At 43.6% G+C, this 27,730-nt stretch overlaps 1 protein-coding gene across 1 annotated transcript in view; it reads left to right on the top strand.

Moving 5' to 3' along the window:
- Positions 1-27,483, top strand: part of SH3GL3 (SH3 domain containing GRB2 like 3, endophilin A3) — a 37,841-nt gene extending 10,358 nt beyond the window's left edge. Inside the window, exons 2-9 of the mRNA XM_055002681.1 lie at positions 12,356-12,424; positions 12,925-12,997; positions 13,477-13,620; positions 14,859-14,992; positions 21,721-21,879; positions 24,025-24,128; positions 24,794-24,921; positions 26,701-27,483. Of these exons, the coding sequence (XP_054858656.1) occupies positions 12,356-12,424; positions 12,925-12,997; positions 13,477-13,620; positions 14,859-14,992; positions 21,721-21,879; positions 24,025-24,128; positions 24,794-24,921; positions 26,701-26,906 (1,017 nt within the window). The 3' untranslated portion in view covers positions 26,907-27,483. The remainder of the gene's footprint in view (positions 1-12,355; positions 12,425-12,924; positions 12,998-13,476; positions 13,621-14,858; positions 14,993-21,720; positions 21,880-24,024; positions 24,129-24,793; positions 24,922-26,700) is intronic.
- Positions 27,484-27,730: the final 247 nt, after the last annotated feature.

Here is a 27,730-nt window from a genome sequence, read left to right as displayed (position 1 = left end):
TTTGATACCCATTTCTTGTGATCCTCTGTGATATATCATGAATAAAGCTTTGTGTAGACTTGGAACCCTTAAGATTTCTTTTTCTTTCCCTAGACAGAAGCCTATATTTATAGCGTCTGACTAGGGAAGAGAAGCAACAATATAATGTCTACCCTTTTTTATGTGCCTCACCTCCCGCTTCCTTCTGTTTTGTTCAGAAAAAGATACTTCAGATACTTGCAAGTGACAATTGGTCAACTTTTCCAGACCTGTCTGTCGCCATGAATCCCCAAAATAAATTCCTCTGCTTTCTTGGAGGCAAGCGTGGGTAGCAAGTGTGGACATTTATAGCTTCTGCTCATGTTCAGACTTGATGTGTTTCTGTAGGATGTAATAATTTTTTTCAGATGTACTGGAGGCATCAAATGCAATGCCAATAGCAAGTGGAAAAGAGAGACTTCTTGGCTTCCATGGACCGCACCTAGCTGCAGTACAAAGGCACAGCATAGTGTAGCGGTTAGACTGGGACCTGTGTTCAAATCCCTGCTCAACTGTGATGTTCGCTGGGTTATCTTGGACCAGTTGCTCTCTCTCTAAGCCTGACTTATCTCAGGCTTGTTTTAAAGGTAAAATAGGGAAGAGAGAACTGTTTTGGGAGCCCTGCGCTCCTTGGAAAAAGCGCAAGATTTAAACAAAAAACATTTTTTCCCACCCCTGAAAGTTGGTCCACCTCTGCCTTGTATGGTGTAATGGATGGTGTCAAATCAAGACCTGGGTTAAAACCTAACTCTGCTCTGATCTCCACAGGATGCCTTGGCTAACTCACAGTAGTCCCCTAGCTAGTAATTTCTGCACTTGAGGTTATGGACTTATATAGTTGCTGCCAGATATGACCAATGTATTTTGGTACCTAGAGCAAAAAAAATTGTAATAAAATCAACATGTCATCTCTCCCAAGTGTGACAAAAATATAATAAACAATTGCCAAGTTTTACTTTTTAATAGTACTCTGAGATCTTTTGCTTCAGGCTAAATGCCTCACCCTGCATAATGCTAGGGCTGGCCTTGGTGCTGCTACGGAAACTCATGAGTCCCGTGTTCAAAAGCTGTTGTGCAAAGGAAAAACAGCCACTACCCTGCCTGCTGCTGTCCAGTATCACATCTCTGATTTCCCCTTCTTCCACTAGCAGGGTTCATCAGCTGAATAAGTATTAGTGTGTTAGACAGCAGTTATCAAAGCCAATAGAAACTACAAGGCCTGGCCTGCTGCCCTTACTAAGCCTCTGAACACCTTGGAATCTGGCTTCTCATCTACTGTCCTGCAAACATGCCTAAATACTCCATGCTCGATAATTTATTGATGTTACTTGAGTGTATGGAATGATCTTAGATATACATTTTGAAGCCCTGGTCAGGTTGTGTCCAGATGTTCTTATTTCCTACCCTCCCATCACATTACTGCCAGCATAGCATCAGTTCTTCATTATTACGTCAGTTGTCAATCTTGGCAAAAATCCTCATTTTCTGAACCCTGGAAATCCCTTGAGTCCCGTTCATTTGTACCTACAACTTCCACCTGTGGAATGGGTCATACTCTCATATAATATACGGCTTATTATGACTATTAACTTTCTTCTCTGATTCAGTTTTTAAAAATTATATTAGGGCGATATGCGTATGTGTTTATGGATAGCCAAGGTTCAGATCATAGCACGTAAAAAAAAAATTTGGGCTAGGTTAGGCTTTATGAGTACGTCTATACTGTTTTATTTACAGATCTGTCAAGTTGCACATTGAGATTAGGAATCATTTTAAACTTGGCTTCCAGTTGCATGTCAAAGTTGGCCAATCATCACAAATCTTTTGGCTACAGAATGCACAGTGGAGTAATTGGCCTTTCATGAGTAATGCAGAGAAGTCACAAAGGCATGGGAGAGCCAACTCTTTTGCAAGTTCCCAAGGATTTTAAAAGGCCGCCTTGCATGCACCTGGACAGCACAGAGTCTGTATAGTGTTGCTAGGGGTGTTTTGTGTGTGTTTCATCAACTTACTATCAATTAGTTCCAGGGCTTTTTTTCAGCAGGAACGCGGTGGAACGGAGTTCCGGCACCTCTTGAAAATGGTCACATGGCTGGTGGCCCCGCCCCCTGATGTCTGTCTGGAGATCGGGGGCGGGGCCACTGGCCATGTGACCATTTTTGCCAAGGGCGATTTAAACTTTAAAAAACTCCCCCCTTGTTCCATCTGCCCCAAAGTGACATCCTTGTGCGGTCCGGAGTTCCACCACCTCTTTTCCCAGAAAAAAAGCCCTGATTAGTTCTATGATATAAGGTCCATCATATATCCCTACAATGTATTGAGTCCAAAATATATATCTTTTAATAACACTGAGTCTTTGCATCAAGCTCACGACAGAATGAGTTCCTGTATTGTGTGTGTGTTTTAATGAACTGGATCCATCTAGCTTTTTGACTCAATCTTGCCTAATTCTCCTCCTTAGGATCCTCCCCATCCCATATGACTTTTGTCCCCTGCATGATTTTGATGGTCAAAGGGCATTATCCCCTCTTCCCTTTTCCACCAGTGTAAAAACTTGGCTGGATCCAACCCACTGACTACAGACCGTGGAAGAAAGATAAACCCTAACATTAGATCAGGATGACTGTATGAAGCTGCTGCAATTGTTGATCCCGATGTCTCAGGATTGTCTGCTCTGATTGACAGCAGTTCTCCAGGGTGTCAGGCAAAGGAAGTCGCCCCCCCCCCCAACACAGGCCACCTGCAACCCTCCAGTTAGAGATGCCAGGTTGGAGCTTGGGACTGTCTGCTAGCAAAAGATGTGCTCTACTATTAGGCTTCTTTTCCTTCCCTCTGTGAAACTGCCAGCTCTCCCGAAAAGCATTCATTCCCAAAGCTGCCTCTGGGGAGTCCCTTAACGTGAACTCTGAAACACTGCTTGGACTTGAGAAGCCAGCCCAAGTCAGTGCTGCATCTGTTTGCAGTGCGTTAAGCTGGTTCATTGCTCAATACAAAGGGCCTCTTTAAATATAATGTTGCTCTTATTAACCCAGTGATGTGGCCTTTTCGAACACTTACAAGAAAAAAAAGTTCATACTATTATTGCATTCATTTTGTTGGTGTGATTCACACATGCACCACTGCTCTGTCGTCCTACTGTAGTGATCAATGGCAACTGGATTGCCTTGTCCACGTGGGAAAACCCACTTGCGAGCCATTTCCGTAGCTCAACAATAGCAGAATCTCCAGTGACACGTGGCTGCAGCCAAAGATAAGTACCTCAATGTCTGATGGAATTTAGAAGGAGAGGATTAAGCTTGTCTTTATTCATCCTGCTGAGATCAATGGGCTGAAAATATTTGAATTGGTTGGATGATGTCCGTTTTTGCAGTTGATGAAGGAAAAGCTGTTGCATGATGTCTCCTAGGAAGAAGCCAGCATATCTCCAGAAGAGCCAAATATGCTCAAGAGTCAGAAGCTATTAGTAAATTGGAAGATTCAGGGAAGTATAGAGGAGGCAGAAAGGGAGACCCCAAAAGAGTGAATCCTCAGCCTGGGGATTGGTTGAGTCTGTAGATAGAGGGTCAGGCCTCCACTCTGGCATGGAGCAACTTCGGTTATTGCATCAGTGGTGGCCCTTCCCAGAGAGGCACAATTTGGCCATGGTAAATGTCTTCTAATAGTATCCAGAGCAGATGTGCTCTGTGCAGTGCCGTCTTTGAAGGTGGTTCAGAAACTTCACTGGTATAAGAGCCGGAAGGGCTCTTGTGGGCTGCCCTAAATGATAGGGAAGGAGCTGCCCTGCCTGCTGATTTTCTTCCAGGCACACGTTTTTAGAAGTTGGCTACCAGTTATAGCGCTTGGTACGGCTTGGAAGCGGGGTACCTAAAGGACCGCCTTTTCTGGATTAGAAGATGCAGAGCCCACTAAATGGGATGCATGATTGAGGGGCTGTGGCTCAGTGGCAGAGCACCTACTTGGCATGCAGAAGGTACCAAGTTCAATCCCCGGCATCTCCAGTTGAAAGGACTAGGTAGTAGGCGATGTGAAAGAGGTGAGACCCTGGAGAGCAGCTGCTAGTCAGAGTAGACAATACTGACTTTGGTGGACCATGGGTTTGATTCAGTATAAGGCCACTTCTGTGTGTTCATGTGTGTACTCATGAAACGCTTTGTAAATGGTGGCGGCGGGGGGGGAGACAACCCAAAGGCTTTAAGACACTAACAAAAGTATCCATGTGCCTTTGTATATACAATGTGTACAAAAATCTGATTAACGCTTGTGAAGTGTGATGGCTAAGGGGCTGAGCTATACATCCAGAAGTCCACATTTCAAATTCCTCTTCTGACAAATTCACTAAGCAAGCCATTGTTTATTTCCACCTGCAATATGAGGAGAATAACACTGGCCTACCTTACAGGGCTGTTGTAGGGATTACAAAAAGATAATGTTAGCGAAAAACGCTTTGAAGACTTGATAAGGGCGGAGAAAGTGCTAACCATGTCTGATGTATGAAAATAAGATTTCATGTATTTGATGAATCACACTGTAGCGCACGAGCATGTATGTTGTAATTAATTTTTAAGAAGAATCTTTTTGCTTTAACAAACTGATACAACCACCTAGAAGATATCCTAGATGGTTAACCTAGTAGTTTAGTGTTGCTCGACTGCAATGGATTATGATTTTTCTGGTTTCCTCTGTCATTTCGGTTTCTGTTAGAAATGACCAATTGATAGAATGACTGTTTTGAGCATTAGGCGTCTTTGATTTTGCACTGTGCTGTTTCATATATTGGTGAGTGGTAAATCAGGCAGTGAGTCCTTGTGGAAATATTGTTGAGACATCGGGGGTGTCTGAAAGGTTCTGAAATGCACAGTGCTTTTTGTTGTGTGTGTGTGAGTGTTAGGCCTATGCTAGAAGAATAAGCTCAGACAGAGAAGTTTTGATGAAAAACGCACCACAGTGGCGTGACGTGGCACCGCCTGGTGCCAACTGGCTCTCTATTCAAAGTGCAAAATCATGTTATAGTTACAGAATCTTACTTGGCTGCCCTTGTGGACAAAAAGACGTTTTGTCTCATTCTCTTATCTGAAGTTTTGCTTCTAATTGTTCTGTAGCTGGAAGCAGTTAAGCATATTCCAGACACCGTATTGACTGTTGCTGCCAGAAACACAGGGGCCCTTTAAGCATTATACCAGCTGCGTGGGAGCTTCTTTTACATGGTTTAAATGACCCAACCATGTAGGCGGGGAGCTCGTTGCCAGCTTATGAAACTGGCAGTCTCAGTGGGGGAGGGGAGGATTGCGTGGCAAAGACCCATGTAAGCGGCCCCTCTACTCACACAGTTGGGCATTTAATCATTTAATCATTATCACAGCTGTTGTGGAGCAGTGCATGGCACAGCTTGAATAGAAAAAACCCGCTGTTTGCAAATACAGGCTCTTCTCTGCCTTAGCCCACGGTCAGATTATTAGACCACCTAACTCAGTATTGTCTGTTCTGACTGGCAGGAGTTCTCCAGCCTGCTGGGCAGAGAAAGTTCATTCCTAGGACCCGAGTTCTGATCTATGCCTGCAGCAGAGCACGTGGCATAGATCAGTGGAGTGCACTACTTCAGTAACTATCCATCATTGGAAAGCAAATGCAACACGCCCAGGGGCTCAGCTAGAGCCTTTTTTCCTGATGTGCTGTTTTTTAAAAAGTGTGCAAGGTGTTTTACATGGTGGGGGACACTAAAAATGTGACATTTCCCCCTTGCATTCTGATGTAGCACAGCCCATTTCATCACCTCCTTCTTCTGCATGTGTAGATTGGGCGACTGAACTTGGGAACTTCTGCATTTGAAGCAGATGCTCTGCCACGTTGGCCGTGTTCCAAAAGAAGCTGTTTCCCTTTTTATTTTTCATCTGTTGTGCCAGGACTAGACTTACTAACTTGACCCGTGTCATTGAGGATCTTAACCCATGCTCAGATGATTGGTTAAAAAGACGTTTTGAAGCATCGTTATCCATAGCAAAAATCAAGAATGCTGAGCTGTGCATGGGAACGATGGGGCTTTTTGTCTGTACTCCTTGCCAAAATCTGCAACTTGTTTCCCGTACGGTAACTCTCTTGCTGTTTAAAATCTGGATTTCCCATGGGGCATAGGGCTTTGCTCCCTCAAAGAGCAAGTCTATGCAACTGAACTTCCTCCCCTCCTTTTGGATCTGCTCACCATTGAAACTTTGGATCGTCAACTTTTTGGAGCTGCGACTTGTCTTTTCTCACCCGGCAAGCTTACACGTGCGTTGATACCAGCTACACTGGTGACACGAAACGTATCAGTGAAAACATGTAATGGATTGGGACTTATTGCAGGGGAGAAAGGGGAATTGGCTCAGTTTTCGTCATTTGTGCTGAAATGGACTAGACCTGGCTGCAAGCGGCTCTTGTGATCTAGTTTATATCACTCCTGCTTCTGAAGTGCGTGCTAACCAGAGGTAAAGCTAACTTAATTTTTTCCTGGTACTCTTCCTTGAGGAGGTCAGAGCTGAAGAGGAGAGGTATAACTTCAGATATTTTCTAGCCAGTACTTTGTACTGGTTTACTTACTTTCACCCCGGTGTGAATGTGGATATGCACTCATCCTGTTCTGTATACTAAGAAATATTTATTTACTTACTTTATTTGTACCCTCCCTTTTCCCCTAATGAAGACCCAAAGCAGTTTACTTCGTTCGCCCCTCTTCCATTTTATCCTCACTGTAACAACCCTGTGTGGTAGGATAGGCTGAGAGTATGTGACTGGCCCGAGGTCACCAGTGAACTTCCATGGCCGTGGGGACATTTGAACTCGGGTCTCCCAGATCCTAGCCCAATGCTCTAACCACTACACAATACTGGCTGTCTTTTAAACCCATTTCAGAAGTATTTCAGCCATGGTGGAGTGGTGCCAGGGATGTTACTGGGCATTCTTGTGGGTACCTGCGATGCTGCTTGCAACAAGTACATAGTAATGCTACCCGTGCTTCTGGGGGCTTGTCCAAGGTTCTGACTGCTTTGTTATTACAGTCACATTACGGAGAATTGTTTCCTGATCTAGCAGCCCAGCAACCTTTGCAAACTATTTTTTTTTTAAAAAATAAGCAGTTGTTACCCAGCAAGCAAAAAAATGATGCTGGTCTCTTGCAGCCTCCAGTTCATGTATCCGTAGCGCTGTTGGAAAAAATATTCTAAGAATTGAAGGGCAGCAAGGTCACAGCGACACCGAATGAATTGCTTGTTACAACAGTCGTTAAAACTCATGGTGCATGAGGAGAGAGAGATTGCAAGCTTTTGCCTTGAAAGAAGGAGAGCAACAACTTGTCTTTCTAAGTTAAGCTTCTCCCACCTTGTTATCTGCTTCTTTGGCTGATGCCCAGTGCCTTTTCTTCCGCATAATGTGTTGCTCCATTTTCCCCATCCAACCTCAATGCAGAGGAAGTAATAACAAATATAACCCTGGTTCTTAGTGTGGTAGAATGCCACAATAAACACCCGCTGCAAGGCACTTTAAAAAGAGCCACTGCTATGTGTAGTACTATTTTTATAGCTTGGCAATGGGGGAAGGAAAGTTCGTTAAAGAGGCAGGCAAAACAAAAGCAAGAGGGAATAGGACAGAGTATTTATTTATTTACCATATTTATACCCCACCCTCCCTGCGAATAGGGCGGCTTACAACAAGGGACATTTTTCTTCAACGGTTATCTGAAAACAATATTTAAAAGCTCTGTGCCATACAATACAAAATAATAGAGTGGCACCATAAACAGTGCAGGTGACATTAAATTAACTAAAAAGCATGGATACAGCTGTAATGTAAGCCCGGGGCAGCCAGCAATGGAATATGTGCCGGGTTGGGGGTGGGAGTGGGGGACAAGCAGGGGACAATTCGCTGGTATGTTTTTGTATAGTATTTCTACCTTAATAAGTTGAAAGGTAGGAAACCTGTTATCTGGGCTGTCCTGCAGTAGACTGTGGGTCCACATGACTGAGAGCCAAGCTACAAGTGACGAATGACACTCGCCTGGCAAGTGAACAGACTCACGTGTATTCCTCCCTGTTCACTTGCCATTCACTTGTGAACAGGGAGGAATACGCGTGAGTCTGTTCACTTGCCAGGCAAGTGTCATTCGTCACTTGTAGCTTGGCTCTGAGTGCTCCTCCACTTAAACAAATCTTGTATGCCGAAAATAAGCATGTCAGGGGAAGGCTAGACTTTGTATGCTAGTCTGATCTACTCATTCCAGTTTTCTGCAGATGGATGGGTTTTTTTTTTTTGCTGCATGATAGCTAAATATTTGTCTTTTGTGGGAGCTCCTGTGTTGTTCAGATAACCTCAACCTACACTGCAGGTGTAAGGGAAGGAGAGGAACACAGCCTGGTGCAGTAAGAGTAGCATTCGAGATAGTACTTCCAAGGAGGTCTCTAAGTAAGACATCTATGGACAGTCCAGTAACTTGAGAAAGAAAATTTAGTAAGGAAGCTCCTTGACCTAATCAGATGCTGGTCTCCTGCATGATAAACAAGGCGGAGTACATTTGGGGGCTAGCTGATGTAGTTGATGGTCCCTGCAGGATTGCTTTTGGGAGTGCAGAGGGCCTGCCAGCCAGCTCCCAGTGCAGTTTAGAGAGGCATCTCCAGAGGGTAGCTGAACTCCCAGGGCAGTAACCTGTATGATCAGGAAAGAAAACGGCTGCCATCTCCATTTGTGAAGTGCCAGCCTGTATCTTCAGCATCTCTACAAAGTCCCAGTCAGGCCATGAGCCTGTCTCCCCTTCCCACTCTGCTCTGCCAAAAGAGTTGCATTGGAGGCCATCGGTACGCAAAATGGGCAGGTGTGTCTTTTTGATGTTCAGGGCAGGAAAAAGACCACCTCGCAGTAGGCAATTTTGACAGGTAGGCGTTTTTTAGATGGTCTGGCTCACAGAAAATGCCACTGCTACTAAAACTGACAAGTGCCCTTTTTGTCGTCGTTGCTAAGCTGGCAACAGCCCTTGAAAGAAACAGCGGCACAGAAATTTGTCTGTTGGGCAGAGACCACGGAACAAGTCCCCGATCAATGCTTGCATTACACAGCGAACGCTGATGGGATATTTAGTTACTGATAACGCAAATACATTTTGAGCACTCAGGAACTGTATCGTTGGAAAGCGACTCGCAGATGTTTATCTCGGCATTGTAACAAATGAAAAGTTCAGGAATTCGCTGCCTTGGCCTACTGTGCGCTAGTGGTTGTTCTTATCGTGTCGAGCCTGCACAATTGAAGCAATCAACCTGAAGCAGGGCAGCAACTCCCATCGGAGGTTTCTTGCCTCCAGGCATATCTTAACAGATTTTCAGCGCTTGGGTGGAGCAGCGCTGGCACTCCTAGATGGTAACAGAAAGTAACTAATAACATTGCTGCAGCTGTGTGCCTTGAAAGTAATTGAAGCCTTTAGGCTTCATAATAATATCTCACTGCAAAGCGGCTTCCAGTAACTTTCAAGCTGTGGAAAAGGGAATACTCGTGTTCTGGGAGATAAATGCTTGTGTGTTGGCTGAAAAAAATAAATTGGGGCTTTTGAGCCCCACAGAGGAGGTTGCCCATCATGTCATTGCACACTCCATTTCACTGGCCTTGCCTTTTTCCTGTCAACTGGTGTGAGTGGGTGATTCCACTGTGTCTCTGCATTGGACGTAATTGCAGCATTCCATCAGGCGGACACAGACAAATTGTTCACTCTCGGAAGAATCTTCTGTTGCATCCCTCCATGAGTCTCTGTTCTTACCAGCCTTCTTCCAAATAGGAAATGTGCTCAGAAGTGTGACTCCTGCGGGAAGGCTATGGATGGGCTCCTCAGAAGGCTGCTGTGGCATAGTGGCGAAGTGGCTGGGCTTCCAGCCAGCACTCTGCTGATGTGACACTCACTACTGCCATGAGCTCTGCAGGTGGCCTTGGGTCAGCCACTCCTCTCAGCCCAGCTCTCCAGCTGTATTGCGGGGATAATAATAACACTGACTTTGCTAAGCGTTCAGAGTGTAGCACTAATCTGCCCAGAGGAGCAGTATATGTGTTTCTCATTCCTCCACCCTACAAAACTAAAACGTTTGGACTGCATGTGCATAACCAGGACTTTTTTTCAGCTGGAACGCAGTGGAACGGAGTTCCGGAACCTCTTGAAAACGGTCACATGGCTGGTGGCCCCACCCCCTGATCTCCAGAGGGGGAGTTGAGATTGCCCTCCGTGCGAGCAATCTAAACGCCCCTCTGTCTGGAGATCAGGGGGTGGGGCCACCAGCCATGTGACCATTTTCACCGAGGGCAACCCACTGAGTTCCACCACCTCTTTTCCCAGAAAAAAAGCCCTGCGCATAACCTAATTCGAGAAAAAGTATGCCTCATGTGTCAAATACGGGAGGAAACAAAGGCTTGTTCTGTTCTAAATGATGTTCGTGCCCTCCTGTGGCAAAGGCCTAATTCTGCAAGAAAGAAACTGCACTAGATCTAAATATTAGAGATCAATTCATGCAGGGATAGTCTTAGATCAGTCTGCTGATAATGTTAATACATTTATATACGACTAAGTTTTGCTGTCTAGCTTTTTTTTAAAAGTATTTTCTTGATCCAAAAGGTATTCCCTTGAGCAAGGTGTCAGAAATCTAAACCAAAAATTCATTTTTTGTGAAAGACATTGGCAAAGTTTGTCCGCTCTCAAGCACCTTTCTGTCCTCCATCCAACTCCTGGGCTATTTCCATCAGAGCCAGAATTACATCAGGTGCCTTTAGACAATACCTTTGCCAGAGAAAAGATAATGGTAGAAGAAGGCGTGCCATTTTCAATGGACTAGGTAGTAGGCGATGAACAGAATTCCACCTCCAGTGGATTGGCAATGGAATCCGAGCTCTCAATTGGATTCTGCTGTGGCTTCCGAAAACTCACCTGGGCTCAGTAGTAGGAAGGGCTTCTGGTGGATACCAGGTAATTTCTCAAAACTACCACTCATGTGGCAGTACCTATGGTCACAAGGAACCCTGGCCTGTTTGGACATCAAGGTAGGGTCTAGGCCTCCTCTAAGAAGGATTTGTTCCTTGGGGATTAACTCACGGAATCAAGTGTCCATGCCTGTCCTTCTCCACTAACATGCAAAACTTTTTCCTTCCTCTTTTGAAGATGCTTTGCTTTCATGTAATAATCTTAAATTTGGCAGAGGCTTTCTCTTCTCATTCATAGAGGGAGAGAGGGGGACATGGATGGATGGATGGATAGATGGATGTCTTTGCTGTATATTGTAGACTCTTTGGATTTATCTAAATGTTTTGATTTTCAAAAGAAACTCAGCTGTCAAAGAAAATGGAAGTTATCTTTCTCCAAATACCTTTATAACCAAGGATGAGTATTCCCTGTTCAGTGTGTAGGTATTTTTTTCTACAAGCACGCTTTGAGTAGGAAAACAGAGGAGTTGTTAACAATTTTATATATTTCAATTTATGCTTTGCACCATCAGTGGTTCTTGACAGATTAACAAGGAAAATGACAGATGGTTGCACAGTGGGGGATTTATAATCTCGATTTCACCAGTGAAAATGAACAACGGAAAGGTAGAAAGGACAAGGAAAACAGAAAGGAATGAAAGGGTAAATATAATACAGACCCATCACTCAATTCACCCAGGATGAAGACCAAGAGTGCAATCCTAAACAGGGTTACTCCAGTCTAAGCCCATTGATTTCAATGGGCTTAGACTGGAGAAACTCTGCTTAGGATTGCACTGCAAACCACTTTAAAGCTGACTTATACTGAATCAGTCTATCACAATTAGGGCTCTCCACGGTCTCAGCTCAGGATCTTTCACATCACTTAAAAAGATCCTTTAAACTGGTCATGCTGGGTCTAAGGGCCAAGCTAGAAGTGACGAATTACCCTTGAATGGCAAGTGAACAGACTCACGTGTATTCCTCCCTGTTCACTTGCGCTCCACTTGCACTCCATTCAATCACCTGAGAAGGCCCTTCCTTGGGTTGCCCCCTGTCTGGCCTCAGAAGACAACGGGCACACAGAGTAAGGCCACCAAAGATATTGTCATGGTTCGGTAGGTTCATATGGGAGTAAGCGGTCTTTGAGATATGCTGGCCCCAAGCCACAGAGAGCTTTAATGTTCAAAGCCAACACCTTGAATTGGGCCTGGAAGCAGACTGGAAGCCAGCATAGGAGGATTCCTTCTCTTTTTTTCCTTGTTTCTCCCCAGGCCTGACCATAACGCAAGCAAAATGGTTTAACAATCATTATTTTAAGGGAAAGGTCCAGATATTTTTAAAAAAATGCTTTAACCAGACTGTTGTTTTTTGTGTCTCACAGCTTTTCAGTGAAAAAATCAGCGGAGCTGAAGGAACGAAACTAGATGAAGACTTCCAGGAGATGGAAAGGGTAAGGCAAGTCCATATCAAGGGTTTATTGGGATTCCTGTTTGTAAATCTGAGCTCTTGTCTTCCTTGCATCAGCGTTTTTCAGAGCAACCAGTGAGTACATTCTGAGACTTCTGGGTGTATCCTCACACACACAGGCAAGAACACACAGGTAGTGCACAGTCAAACTTCCTGTTGCATTGTGGAACATGGATTTCCTTAAGAAGCGGTGCCAGTGTCCGTGTCTGCTCACTTGGCTACCCCAAATGGGAGACGGCTTTGAAATTCAGAGTGGAGTTTGAATGCTGAATGAACATAAAGATAGAAATGGTAAAGTGTTTAAAGTTCAATGTGTGAAATCCCAGCAGCGAAAAGAAAGTGGGTAAGGCTGGTGTAGCAACCAAAACAGCTGCCTATCAGGTTTTGCGCCTCAGCTCTGGTGAGCATGCTCGCTTCCAATAGTGTATACGCAGGAGCAGCACTTGAAGTCCTCCATCCTTCTTATTTATGTTTTTCTTACAGAAAATTGACGTCACCAACAAAGTGGTGGCAGAACTCCTGTCGAAATCCACGGAATACCTCCAACCCAATCCAGGTAAAGAAAATTCCAGTTATTCCCTCCACAATTGTTGAAAATGCCTGCAGAACTATCTCGGCAAGTGGGCATAATTAGGCGCAGTAAAAGAAAAGAAATGGTACCGAAGGGATCAAAATTCTGTGGCAGTCTATGTCTGTCTGTCTAATAACTGTGTGTGGTTCCCTCCATGCATGTGGATCAAAGAACCTTGCAGGGATAGGGTAAAGGTTTCTGCAAACCTAGGGGAATCAATCGTGGTGCTCTAATTAGAATTGACGTTTGATTGGGATCATATCCCAGACCACTATATTGTCAAAGGGGAAGGAAGCATCCCTCGCTTAAATTGCATTTTTCCTTTCATGTTAAACCCTCTTGGAGATCTTTATGGTTCCAAAGGCGAAATAGCAATCACATTCAATTTCATCCTACTTTTAAAAAAATAAAGTCAATTTTTGTTTTGTTTTGATGTCTGTTTTATGCATTTCCCTCTCTTTAAGCATCCAGAGCCAAGCTGGGAATGTTGAACACTGTGTCCAAGATCCGAGGGCAGGTGAAAGCCACCGGATACCCACAGACAGAGGGCCTTCTTGGGGACTGCATGCTTCGGTACGGGAGAGAACTCGGAGAGGAATCTACGTTTGGTGAGCTTGTGCTGCTATGCGATGTTAGCAGTCCATTCATGCACATAACACATGACAGTATCTCATAAGCAGAGAAGATGGGTTTCTGTCCCAAGGAGCTTACAATAGGAGAGGTGCTAGGGAAGAAGATGGAAAAGCAAAAAGTGATTTCACTGCATTCAGACGTGGTGGAAATTAAACTGTAAAAGGGAATACCCTCCTCTTCCTCAGTTTATTTATTAATTTATATCTTGCTTTCTTCCCTAGAGCACCTTACACTGCTGTTCCCCCCTTCCTTGTTTTTTTCTTTACAGCTATCCTGTGTAGTATGTTAGTCTCTCTACACGAGACATCTTACACAAAAACACTCAAGTGGAGGGAGGTGCAATACTAGCTGGGAAACATAGTTTAAAAAAACAGAGCCAAAGGCTCTGTCAATTTCACCTCTCTACAGAGCCGGCAAAGATTGATCCTCAGAGGGTTTGTTAATTTCTTCTTTGCCTCCTGGAAGGCTCTGTCAATTTCACCTCTGCAAACCCTCTGAGGAGTGATCTTTGGCTCTGTAGAGAGGTGAAATTGACAGAGCCTTTGGCTCTTTTTAAAACTATGCTTCCTCTCTACGCTTGAGTGTTCTCGTGTAAGATGTCTCATGCAGAGGGACTTCAAGCCTGTGTGTGTATGGCTGGCTCAAAGTCACCCAGCAAGCTTCTACTGAGAGAACTGAGATTTGAACCTGGGTCTCTCAGATAATACTTTGACACTCTGACCACTATGCTGCACTGGCTGTGACTGTTGCATGGAGTTTGACCAGACAATTCCTTGTTCAGTCAAACAATGTGACATTCCAATGCAGGTGCCAATCAGGTGCGTAAGCCAGGATCTTAAACATCAGCTTCAACCCCAGTTTAGAATTCCAGCTTGTGTGGGGTACGCACCCCCAGTTCGCTGAAGCACATGGCTTATGACATGACACAAGAGTTTTATCAAGCTAGGGAAGTGTCTGATCAAACTGCGTGTGGTGGAGGAGGAGTGAAGGACATGCCCGAGCGCAGCGGTGGCGGCGGCAGCAGCAAACTGTGTTCATGCCCAATTGGAGCTGAATTGCCGCTTGCTTGGATGTCACTTTGAATACAACCTCTTTCTCGGAACGCAGAGAGTGGAAGCAGAGCCTGTGATCTAATTCTGAAGCCTGTTCAATATATTTATTTTTAAACATACCGTACTGTCTGTGATGCATAAACTTTGCTTGTTCCCACAAGGCGCTGCTCTGATTGACGTGGGGGAGAGCATGAAGCAAATGGCCGAAGTGAAAGACTCGTTGGACATCAGCGTCAAACAGAACTTCATAGACCCTCTTCAGTTGCTGCAGGAGAAAGACTTGAAAGAGATCGGGGTGACTTCATTTTTTTTAAAAAAATTCCACTCATGCCTGAAAGAGTTTTTACTTTAACTTTGCTGTGTTCGAGTCCTGTGTTGTACAGAGCCCCTCTTGAAAAATGTCACTTGTCTCTTTTGTTTGGGATTTTAAAAAAAAGCATAACAAATGTGAAGGATTTGCTGTCACTGACTCAGATGTCTTGAAAGGGGGGTGCAGTTCAGAACCTTGCAGGGTAGATGGGAATCTAAACTGCAGCTCTGGAGATAAAAGTATTGAGCAGGTATTTTGTTTTTCAATAAGCCTCTTAAAACAATAGGAGAACGCTCAGGTTACGTGCTTTCTGGTGAGTAGCCCTGTTGGTCTGCAGTAGAAGAGCAAGATTAGAGTCCAGTAGCCCCTTAAGAACCTGCAAGGTTTCCAGAGTGATAAACGTTCCCAAAAGTTATCATTTGAGGAAGGGAGCTGGACTCTCAAAAGCGTACGCCCTGGAAATCTTGTCGGTTTTTAAGGTGCTACTGGACTTGAATCTTGCTCTTCAGGTCAAGCAGGTGGATCTTAGGGTGGTTTGGCAAGAATGATGCTTGGGGCAGCTGGAACTCTGGCAGTGTGTTGATCCTATTGCATGAGGATTCCATGGTGGCATCGGGATTTCAGTCCGGGTCACTTGCCTGGTCTGTGTCTGGCATCTTACCTGCCACCACACCGTCTGTCTTGTGTTTTAGCAATTGAGGAAGGCAGCATAAAGAACAAAACAAAGGAGAACAAAACAATAAGAGAACAAAACAAAAAATAGCCCTCTGGGCAGAGACAAACATAATTATAGTTTGGTGTCTTGACCATGGTGAGAAATACAATTATAGTTAATAATTGGAGTATAATCTATTGTTTACAATACAAAGTGCAAAAGTGCTGAAAATACATACAAGAATTATAAACCAATTTGTACAGAAGAATTCATAAGTGCATAGATACAGTTACCAGTAGCAAATATAATTGTGCAAAATATCACTGTCCGGAACAAATCTTATCCATTAAAGTGCAAATGCCAAAAAAGTCAAAGGAGAATCGGTAGGTGGGAGCTTGCGCCAAAGGGATATTAACAGTCCATATAGTCAAAGTACATATACAGAAGAAAACGCCGACGGGGACTTGCAGGCAAATAACATTAACCCGTTTCGTGAGGATCACCCCTCACTTCTTCCTGGGCGTGTAGCAGTTCGGACTGTACATACTGTGAAGGAAAATTAACAATAAACGAACATATATTCAATTTTAATAAATATTTAAAACAGCAAACCACACACTCACAGTATGAAAGTAGCGCCACGAGTTCTCCCACCGTTCCTCCGACACGCGATTCACGGACGTGTGCCCATAAAGGTAACCGTTACTACTAATATAGCCACCGAAGGAGGAGTCAAACATAGTAAAGAGAAGGCTTTGCAAGAGCTGGAAAAACTTACAGGATTTAGACCTTCATAAGAAACAGGAAAAATTAATATCGAAATTCAAACCTTGTGGGGACAGGGAGTTCGTATGAAAGATCCATTTGGATTCTAAACGAGATAGTAATTTAGCCCGATCAGCGGCAAAAGGACATTCTAGTATATCTACCACTGAAACTTTAACATCTTGAGGATGGTGCTTAAATTCATGAAAGTGACTCACAAGGGGTGCCTCCCAAACCTGATTCCTTATTCTCGATAGATGCTCTTGTATCCTAATCCTAAGTGGGCGAGTTGTGCTCCCCACATATAGTAAGGGGCATTCGCACTGGATGACATAGATCACATTTTCAGACTTACAGTTTGAAAAGAACTGTCTATTAGAACGATAATCGGGGAGTATTTGTTCTGCCCTAACCATAAGGCTGCAAACGTTACATGAGCCACAGGCAAAGTGGCCTTTAGGCAGGTTATTAGGAGCCTGGTGACTGGAGAATTCCGATTTCATTATCATATCTCCAATAGATCGCGTGCGTCTGAATCCGACTGACAGCCCTGATTCACATCCAGGAATGTCCCCAATAAGATGCCAATGCTGTCTAATAATAGATGTTATTTTTGTGGCCAATGGGGTATATTCCAATCCCCATTTGATCTTATTGTCTCCCTTCCTGTGTCTAGGTGTTAGAAGGACAGCCCGATCCGTAGCGTCTGAGCTCAACCTAGCCCTTTCAATCACCCACTGGGGGTAACCTCTTGTTGCAAAACTTACTTCCAGTTCCCGACCACTGGAATTATAGGAATGGGAACTGGTGGAATTCCGTTTTAGGCGTAGAAACTGCCCCAGGGGGATGTTATCTTTAAGTTTTCTAGGGTGAAAGGACTGGTAGTGCAAATAAGAGCATCTGTCCGTCGATTTCTTAAAGGGGCGGACTGATAATCTGTTAGATTCACGGTAAATAGTGACGTCAAGATAGTCCAGGTTGCTTGAGCTCCCGTTCCAGGTAAACTCAATATCTTGGTGTAAGGAATTAAACCATTGTCCGACTTCATCAGCAATTTCACATTGTCTTAGAAGGACAATGACGTCATCTATGTATCGCCGGTATAGAATGAACTGGTCTTTAAAGGGATTTTTTTCGTTGTTAAACACCCATTCCTTTTCTAAGGAGGACATGAAAATATTCGCAATGCTGGGGGCCGCAGCACATCCCATGGCCACTCCCTTCAGCTGAAAAAAATAATTATCATTAAACTTAAAGTAATTCTTTTCTAGGATAATATCTAGAATGTTGAGTAGGAATGGGGTGGAGGGCTGTTGTATTTCTCGTTGTAAAAGGGCATCCTGTACCACTGATCTTGCCTCGTCGTGTGGAATAGAGGTATATAATGACTTAACATCCAGTGACATCAAATATACTGTTGGTGGAATTTCTAAGGATTTCTTAGAAATTTCTCTCACTGGCTTTGAACTTTCAGCTTTAAATAAAGGTATTGGTTTTGTCCCCACTCCTGGGTATAGTGCTTTTCGCACTAGAGTTGATCTTTTTAAACTGATACGCTTGATTAAGTTAAGGCATCTTTTTGGGCCAGGCGATCCTTCCCCCACCTCTGGAATCACTTATAAATCTTCCTTTTGTCCGACAGTAACGGATCCTATGATCGAAAGTTTTGAAAGGGTGGTCTTGCGGGATGTAACCAAATTGGAATCCACACGTTGTTATAAAAGATATAACCTTTCCAAGATGGAATGGGAGGCTTTGCAAGGGCTCCAAAACGACCGGGACATCGTGATTAAAAGGGCAGATAAAGGAGGCGGTATAGTTGTCCAGGATACTGCAGACTATGTACAGGAATGTGAGAGACAGCTGGGAAACGAGATGGAATATAGGAAAGTGCATTATAACCCTACAGCACAGATTCAACGAGTCATTAAAATAGTATTGGATGAAGGTCTAGCAGATAACGAAATAGACAAGAAAACTAGAGATGCTTTAATAAATCCTTCTCCGAGAATACCAGTGTTTTATACACTTCCTAAAATCCATAAAAGAGAACGCCCTCCCTTGGGTCGCCCAATCGTCTCTGGCTCCAATTCCATTTTGGAACCCCTCTCGAGATATCTAGACTATTTTTTACAACCTTTAGTTGCGAGCACTCCTGCTTACTTAAAGGACACTATGACATTAATCTCCCTTATCGAATCCTTAGAAATTCCACCAACAGTATATTTGATGTCACTGGATGTTAAGTCATTATATACCTCTATTCCACACGACGAGGCAAGATCAGTGGTACAGGATGCCCTTTTACAACGAGAAATACAACAGCCCTCCACCCCATTCCTACTCAACATTCTAGATATTATCCTAGAAAAGAATTACTTTAAGTTTAATGATAATTATTTTTTTCAGCTGAAGGGAGTGGCCATGGGATGTGCTGCGGCCCCCAGCATTGCGAATATTTTCATGTCCTCCTTAGAAAAGGAATGGGTGTTTAACAACGAAAAAAATCCCTTTAAAGACCAGTTCATTCTATACCGGCGATACATAGATGACGTCATTGTCCTTCTAAGACAATGTGAAATTGCTGATGAAGTCGGACAATGGTTTAATTCCTTACACCAAGATATTGAGTTTACCTGGAACGGGAGCTCAAGCAACCTGGACTATCTTGACGTCACTATTTACCGTGAATCTAACAGATTATCAGTCCGCCCCTTTAAGAAATCGACGGACAGATGCTCTTATTTGCACTACCAGTCCTTTCACCCTAGAAAACTTAAAGATAACATCCCCCTGGGGCAGTTTCTACGCCTAAAACGGAATTCCACCAGTTCCCATTCCTATAATTCCAGTGGTCGGGAACTGGAAGTAAGTTTTGCAACAAGAGGTTACCCCCAGTGGGTGATTGAAAGGGCTAGGTTGAGCTCAGACGCTACGGATCGGGCTGTCCTTCTAACACCTAGACACAGGAAGGGAGACAATAAGATCAAATGGGGATTGGAATATACCCCATTGGCCACAAAAATAACATCTATTATTAGACAGCATTGGCATCTTATTGGGGACATTCCTGGATGTGAATCAGGGCTGTCAGTCGGATTCAGACGCACGCGATCTATTGGAGATATGATAATGAAATCGGAATTCTCCAGTCACCAGGCTCCTAATAACCTGCCTAAAGGCCACTTTGCCTGTGGCTCATGTAACGTTTGCAGCCTTATGGTTAGGGCAGAACAAATACTCCCCGATTATCGTTCTAATAGACAGTTCTTTTCAAACTGTAAGTCTGAAAATGTGATCTATGTCATCCAGTGCGAATGCCCCTTACTATATGTGGGGAGCACAACTCGCCCACTTAGGATTAGGATACAAGAGCATCTATCGAGAATAAGGAATCAGGTTTGGGAGGCACCCCTTGTGAGTCACTTTCATGAATTTAAGCACCATCCTCAAGATGTTAAAGTTTCAGTGGTAGATATACTAGAATGTCCTTTTGCCGCTGATCGGGCTAAATTACTATCTCGTTTAGAATCCAAATGGATCTTTCATACGAACTCCCTGTCCCCACAAGGTTTGAATTTCGATATTAATTTTTCCTGTTTCTTATGAAGGTCTAAATCCTGTAAGTTTTTCCAGCTCTTGCAAAGCCTTCTCTTTACTATGTTTGACTCCTCCTTCGGTGGCTATATTAGTAGTAACGGTTACCTTTATGGGCACACGTCCGTGAATCGCGTGTCGGAGGAACGGTGGGAGAACTCGTGGCGCTACTTTCATACTGTGAGTGTGTGGTTTGCTGTTTTAAATATTTATTAAAATTGAATATATGTTCGTTTATTGTTAATTTTCCTTCACAGTATGTACAGTCCGAACTGCTACACGCCCAGGAAGAAGTGAGGGGTGATCCTCACGAAACGGGTTAATGTTATTTGCCTGCAAGTCCCCGTCGGCGTTTTCTTCTGTATATGTACTTTGACTATATGGACTGTTAATATCCCTTTGGCGCAAGCTCCCACCTACCGATTCTCCTTTGACTTTTTTGGCATTTGCACTTTAATGGATAAGATTTGTTCCGGACAGTGATATTTTGCACAATTATATTTGCTACTGGTAACTGTATCTATGCACTTATGAATTCTTCTGTACAAATTGGTTTATAATTCTTGTATGTATTTTCAGCACTTTTGCACTTTGTATTGTAAACAATAGATTATACTCCAATTATTAACTATAATTATATTGTAGCCCTGGCTCGTTGTTTTTGCTAATTTGTACTAGGGTTGCCCTTGGTATTTCCCCATGGTGAGAAATACAGCAAAACCATGGTTTAGCTTGCTGGGCTAAGCCCTGCTTCCAGTGAGCATTTCTAAAAAAGCTTCAGTGAGACCTGATGTAAGTGGAGAGGTGAGGTGGGTTAGGCTAAGTGTGTGTGATTAGTCACTTAGTGAGTTTCCAGTGCACAGTGGGAGATTCAAACTTGGGATCTCAAATCCTAATCTGAAACTCTAACCATTACATCTCACTGGCTTTCATGCAGTGGCTACTATTAAACAGTAGCAAGCAGCTTGGCCTGGGAAGTCATGCAAGTCAAGTGGTAGCCAGTTGTTTGTTGGTTGCTGCCAAGCCTGGCCCCAGTAAGTCCACCCTCAAAAGCCAAAATTGTCCTGAAAATGGCCCTTCTCCATCCCCCTGCCTTTTATTGACAGAAAACAAAGCTTGAAGGCTACGATACTGTTGTGGTTGCCTAGCAACAGCCACTGAGGGCATTTGTTTCTTTAAAGCTACAGGCGCTGCTTGTATAATTTTGGGCGTTTTAACCTCCCAATGTGGTTTTTTTTCCAGATTTTTCTGCACACCTGGGTCTTTTTTCAGGTTTATGGGAAGATCTGCCTTTTCTGCTTATGGTTCCCGTCTCTGGATTTAAGTATCTACAAAAGGGGCCATGTTGACAATTAGATATATTGATGATATAACAGCAGAATCTGACCAAGAGACAGACTATAAAAGAAAGCCAGATTTTGATGGAGACCTGCTTTTAATTTGAAAGATCTGAAGCTTTTTTGCATAGGGTCCAGCGTGTAAGAACGTATTACTGAGTATATTAAAATGGCCAATATTTGGAGTGTTCACAGATGCTGTGGGGGGTTCTGCAGCCTGCAGAATTCCATGTAACTTACCCTAGGTGCATAAATCAATATAATTCTTTTTCTACCAAACCTCTCCCCTATTCATTTGGGGCTTCTTGCTGTTTGTTCTAACAGCTGGATTCCCTCCCCGTCTTTTCTTTTTTTAATAGCATCATCTAAAGAAACTAGAAGGTCGGCGTTTGGACTACGACTACAAAAAGAAGCGCCTGGGAAAGATACCAGATGAAGAGGTTAAGCAAGCTGTGGAAAAGTTTGAAGAGTCCAAGGAGCTGGCAGAGAGAAGCATGTTTAACTTCTTAGAAAATGATGTAAGTGCCTCCAGCCGTTGATATTTTGAGCATGCAAGACTCATCTGTACGAGGTATGGGGGAAAGATGCAGTGTCCTAATTCCATGCTTTTCAATCTAGGGGTTGGAAAGTGGGTTGCAGCTATTTTGTTGGTGGTTTTTAGGGGATGCACACGTGGTCCTGGTAGGCACCATCTTGGAAGAGGCATTCCCTCCTGGGTGAGAGAGAAAAATGCCTCTTCTAAGAAGCAGCTGTGGATCTTATTGATTGTATTGTCGAAGGCTTTCACGGCCGGAGAACGATGGTTGTTGTGGGTTTTCCGGGCTGTATTGCCGTGGTCTTGGCATTGTAGTTCCTGACGTTTCGCCAGCAGCTGTGGCTGGCATCTTCAGAGGTGTAGCACCAAAAGACAGAGATCTCTCAGTGTCACAGTGTCTACAATGCCAAGACCACGGCAATACAGCCCGGAAAACCCACAACAACCATCGATCTTACTGATTATTGATTAACCCGGTACAGAAATGAATGACATCTATAAGCTCTCAGAAATAAGGCTGTATGACATGATCTCCACCCGTTTGTTTTTAAGCTTTCAAAGTGGTGTGGATATAGAGCCCTGTGATAGAACAGAAACCCCTTCTTAGACAGAAAATGCTTCAAGTCTTCTCCCTTACCCTCCAGTCTATTTCTTTTTAACTATCCAAATCTTAGGTTGATTTAATGGCAGCTTTAAATCTTGTGTTGCTTATATATTGCTTTAAAATGCTGCCACCTAGTGAGAGGAGTGTAGATTTACAACATGGCTACTACCTCTCCAGAATTGCCAATGGGCTACTTCTAAAGAGAGTGAAAATCCTCTAATCGTTCTACTGAGCTGAGAGATACCTGTAGTTTCTTTGTGGCAACGCTCCAGGAAGCTTCTCACACTTGGGTCTTGTGGTTTCCCGCTCACAATTTATGAATCAGAAAATATTTGGTGTAGCGTGGCCAAAAGCATAAGCAGAGAATTAGGAAGTCCCCTTTTGTGAACTCAGAAGGCTAGCTCAGATAAGGAACTCTGATCCTCTCCAATCTATAAGACGGAGATAATCATGTCAACATACCTTACAGGGTTGTTGTAAGGATTTCTGAAGTAAGGTATGTACTAACAAATATTTTGCATACATGATAATACATGTGCCTTATGTATATTTGCCTCTGACTCTTTAAAAATGCTATATAAATGCTTGCTGAATGGCATGGATGTGTGTGAACGGGGACTTTTTCTAGCAAAAATGCATGAGTCAGGGACTCAATCAGGGCCCCCCCACCCTGCGCTTTGTGGCAAGCATTTTCCTGGCACAAATGCTACGATATACATGTGTGCACAATATGCACAGTTGTGTTTTGAGTATGTGGTTATTGGTCCCAGAACTGAAAAGAGTAATGTATAAAGTGGTTATGTCATTGTACTGGTGGTTCTTCTTCCTAAAAGTTTTCTTTTTGAATGCGCCTTTTTAAAGAAGTAGAGTGTCGTTCAGCAGAATGACTTTTGGCTATTTTGTTGGTTAATCTTGCCCAAACTGGTGGGTGTACAATATATCCCTGTTTCATAGCACCTTTAAGATACCTGTGTGGGTATTTACAGGATATTTGTCCCCCGGGATCAGGGTCAGAGGGGAACCCCTTGTTACATTGGTAGGGTGAAGCCCACTCAAAGCGGCAGAGGTACGAAGTGCTCAGTTCTGCAGCTAACGGGGGATACATACGACTTAAATTCTGAGTGTCCACTGCAAGGCGACAGGAAAGGTAGAACTTGGGGACCCTTCAAAACACAGAGGCAGCTTTGCCTGGACAGATGGCTTGAGGTTAGTTCTTATAGCTAGTTGTGAGTCTTTAAAAAGCCATGAATTTGTCTGCTTCCGTCAAAGAATATCATCATCTCTAACAGCTGTTTCACTTGACAGCGGTATCACCATTGGCTTCTTCATTTGGCACTTATTCTTCATCTCCTCCTTTTGCTGGCATCAGTTTAATTTTCTTTTTTGAGCGCTCATGTGATTTAAGGGAAACATGATCTCTCCCTGCTATGTGACTTGAGTCCCTTTGTTGCCGGTTGATTGGATCTCTGTTTCTGGGGCTGCCCAGTGAAACCTACTGAACTCCTCTTTGGTTCTCTCTTCCAGATAGAGCAAGTTAGTCAGTTGCTAGTCTTGGTAGAAGCTGCGCTAGACTACCATAAACAATCTGCAGAAATCCTCGAAGATCTTCAGAGCAAGCTGCAGAACAGGTGAAAATAAATGTGAATTGCTTCCCTCTTTAGTCATGTTCCTCTGTCAAAGAAGGCAAGATGGATTTAGATAATCCTCACTCTGTAATGAAGCTTTCTTGGAAGCCTCAGGCCAGTTCTCTCAGCTTCCTCTACCTCACAGGCCTGTTGTAAAGATAAAGCAAAATCAAGGGCCGGTATTATCACAGCTGCTCCCTCTTTGTGTGGTTTTAGCTGTTGACTGAAGTTTTTTTCAATCTGTGCAACTGTTTAACTGTTATGATTATTTTAATCCCTAATATTTGTGTTTCCTACAAGTGGAGGGCGAGTCCAGATCGCACATTAAGAGATTAAGCCCATAAACCATTAACTAAAATGGTTATGCATAATAAGAAAACTACAATCAAATATTAAAATGGCAGCAAAAAAAACCCCTCCTGAACATTCTAGAGTTACATTGTCAAATGCAAGCTACTTTGAGTGTGCATCAGGTGGGAGAAATGGCATATAATTTTTTCAAAGTGTTAAAATTATTATTTCATTAAGGTCCCATGATTGCAAAGAGTTTATTAAGTGAGGTGAGAGAGTTTGGAGAATGGGTTGCCCACTGCAGTGGCTGAAACACTTAGGCGTGGTGCCTAAAGACTTCCACAATTTCAGAGTTTGCCTCTTGCCTCCCGTTTCAGAATAAACGTTGCATCGAGTCGTCCCAGACGCGAGTTCAAGCCAAAGCCGGTGATAACGACAGTGTTGGAAATCAGCGACGGCCAACAGCACAATGGCATTTCGTTTAGTTCGCCAATAAAATCAACAGGTGAGCTATGGGGGGGTTGTGAAATCAGCACTTCCACAAACTCTGTTCAGAGCATGCGGGGGCTGAAAGATGCTAAAAGAAGGGACCTGATCTAGTGCCCCCCCCAAAAAACAAAAAGACCTCCGTAAATGTGCCTTTCACTTCACTCTAGATTACTCTTTCCCAAGCTTATTCTGTGAACTCGTGGAGCAGACCATGACAGGGTCAAACTAGACATGCAGGGTTTTTTTTTAAATCAAGTTTTATTGTAAATCATGAAAAAATAGAACTTTAACTAACCATCAATTAAATACAACATCAACCATAAAATACAATTACAACATCCTATTCAACTAACAGTATAATCAGTTTTCATTATGTATTGTACATTCTTATATCATTATATATATGTTTTAAACCTTGTAAGTCAAGAGTAGTAAGTCTGAATGAGGCTTTATGTTTCTTATCGTTTTTCAAAGTTCTAATTTTGGAAATTTTTGATACGTCATTGATGTATTTTGCGATTCTATAGTAGAAAGATAATCTATAAGTGGTTGCCATTTTTGTACAAAACCTAGCTCCTTGGAGTAATCTGTAGAGTGCTGTATATTATTCACTATTTTTTCCATTGCCATGTGCTCCCAAATTTTGCTGAACCTGACATGCAGGTTTTTTAAAGAGTTGGATCTGGGTTCCTCAGACTCGACTCGACTTTCCTGCAGCCACACAGCAGCTTTTGGGGAATAACTGGGGAATAAAGGAGAGCCTAAACATCCTCCGAATGCCTCCATGGGGGGAGGAAGGGCTTCTCCCTCCTCCCTCAATCAGTTTCTCCATGTTAAAATTGCACGGAAGGAAGTTTTCCCGTTTTTTTCTGCTCTAGGTGGAGCAGAAAAAACGGGATGAAAACTCCCTTTCATGCTATTGTGAAATGGAAATGGCTTGAGAGGGGAGAGAGGAGTCCCTCCCCTCCCCAGAGGCATTCAGAGGATGTTTGGGCCTCCTTTATTCCCCAGCTGTTCTCCAAAGCTGCTGTGTGGCTGCAGGGAACTTGAGTTGGGTCTGGCTTGACCCTGTAATGGGCTGCTCTGTGGGTTCACAGAATAAACTTGGAAACCCTAAAAACCTGTACATCTAGCTTGACTCATGATCATGTGTTCTTGCACACATATACACCTGATGAGTCAGGGCTGACGATTACCTGGCTGGAGGTGAACCCAGCAGGCTGCCCCAGAATGGGAGAAAATTTACCCTGGAGTCATTTTACCACCCTTAACAGAGGTGGGGTTCAATGCCAGTGAAACAATTATTAAGGGGGGGGGTCTGTGCCCACCTCAGCCCCCCCTAACACTGGGAGGGGGTCATTACTTACTAGCAACATTTCTAACCTACCCACAGGTTTTTTTGGTTGAATTTTTAGCAGTCCCAAGTGCAGAGCTGTGAGTAGAAGCAATAGGAACGGCAGAGTTGTATTTGCCTCCCCATTGTGTGCTAAATGTAGATGAAATAACAGACTCTTTGGTAGTGTTACCTACACACAAATTCTGAGAATGAAGAGTTAGTTATGAGCTCATTTGGCATTATGTGTGAGATTCCTGAATTTTATGTTGAGGAGGGGGAAAGTAACATGAAGTTACCCTGCAACTGGGTCCCAGACAGTAGGGATGCGTCTTTCCAAACGATAATTTTTAAAAAATCAAATAACGAAGGATTGTTGCCCTGCTTCCATCAGACCTTTGTATTTTCTGGAAGGAGTCACACGCACCTGACTTTTGATATCCTCTCCTGTGATTCTGGCAGGCTCTTCATTGCACATGGACCAGCCATGCTGTCAAGCCCTGTATGACTTTGAGCCAGAAAATGAAGGGGAGCTTGGCTTTAAGGAAGGGGACATCATCACGTTAACCAATCAGATTGATGAGAACTGGTACGAGGGCATGTTAAGTGGTGAATCGGGCTTCTTCCCCATCAATTATGTCGAAGTCATTGTCCCGTTACCGCACTGAGCACATTGCCCTGTCCTGACAATGGATGCAGCTTTGTGACCGAAAACCTTTGCCCGAAAGTGGCTCCCATTTGTGTGGCATTCTGTGAAAGCCTTGCTTTTTTCGACCAAGACTGACTTTTTGTATGCGCCTTTCAGAAACGTATTTATTTTGTATTCATGTAGTTTGTATATACATATATTAAAACCCTTCTTCCCTTTTGTTAAATGAAACTAGAGGGGGGGGGGAAACTTGGCCTGGCCAACTGTTTTGCTTTGTGCCTTCAAGGTGTCTTTACCAGTAGCTCAGTGGTGGCTCCAAAAACTGAAAGCTCACAACCCCACCTGTCTGTCTTGGCTGCTGCAAATTTGCTCTTGACCACCCATCTCAGAACAAGAGAGTCACACTCCTTGTAACCGGATGACGTTGAGCAGATTTCATTCTGCACATCTTAACTGTGAAAACCTAATGCCCTTTGTGTGCTAAGAGCAGAGTGGTGCCCTTTATGAAGATGTTGCTGTACTGAGTACGCTGTCTGAAAGTCAAAAACTCCTACAAGTCACTGGCCAAATGTAATAAAACATTGCCATGAAAAATACATGCTCTCTGCTTTCCTTCATTTATGAAAGTCTGGTGACTAGAGATGGGCACGAAACGGGAAAAAAAACCGAATCATGCGGTTTGTGGTTTGTCACATTTCATGAATCTGCCCCGGTTTGCAAACCGGCACGTTTGGTTCATGAAAACATCACATCCAGTTCAGCAAAAGGCCACTTCCAGGTCAGCAGAAGGTCTGCAGGAAGTCCATCCCCTGTTGCCTAGGAAACTGATTGATTGGTGCCAGG

This window comes from Eublepharis macularius, chromosome 18 (genome assembly GCF_028583425.1).
Source record: "Eublepharis macularius isolate TG4126 chromosome 18, MPM_Emac_v1.0, whole genome shotgun sequence".
NCBI classification, from domain to species: Eukaryota; Metazoa; Chordata; class Lepidosauria; order Squamata; family Eublepharidae; genus Eublepharis; species Eublepharis macularius.
Note: the sequence above shows the minus strand (reverse complement) of the source record. Positions and strands in the feature narration are given on the sequence as shown.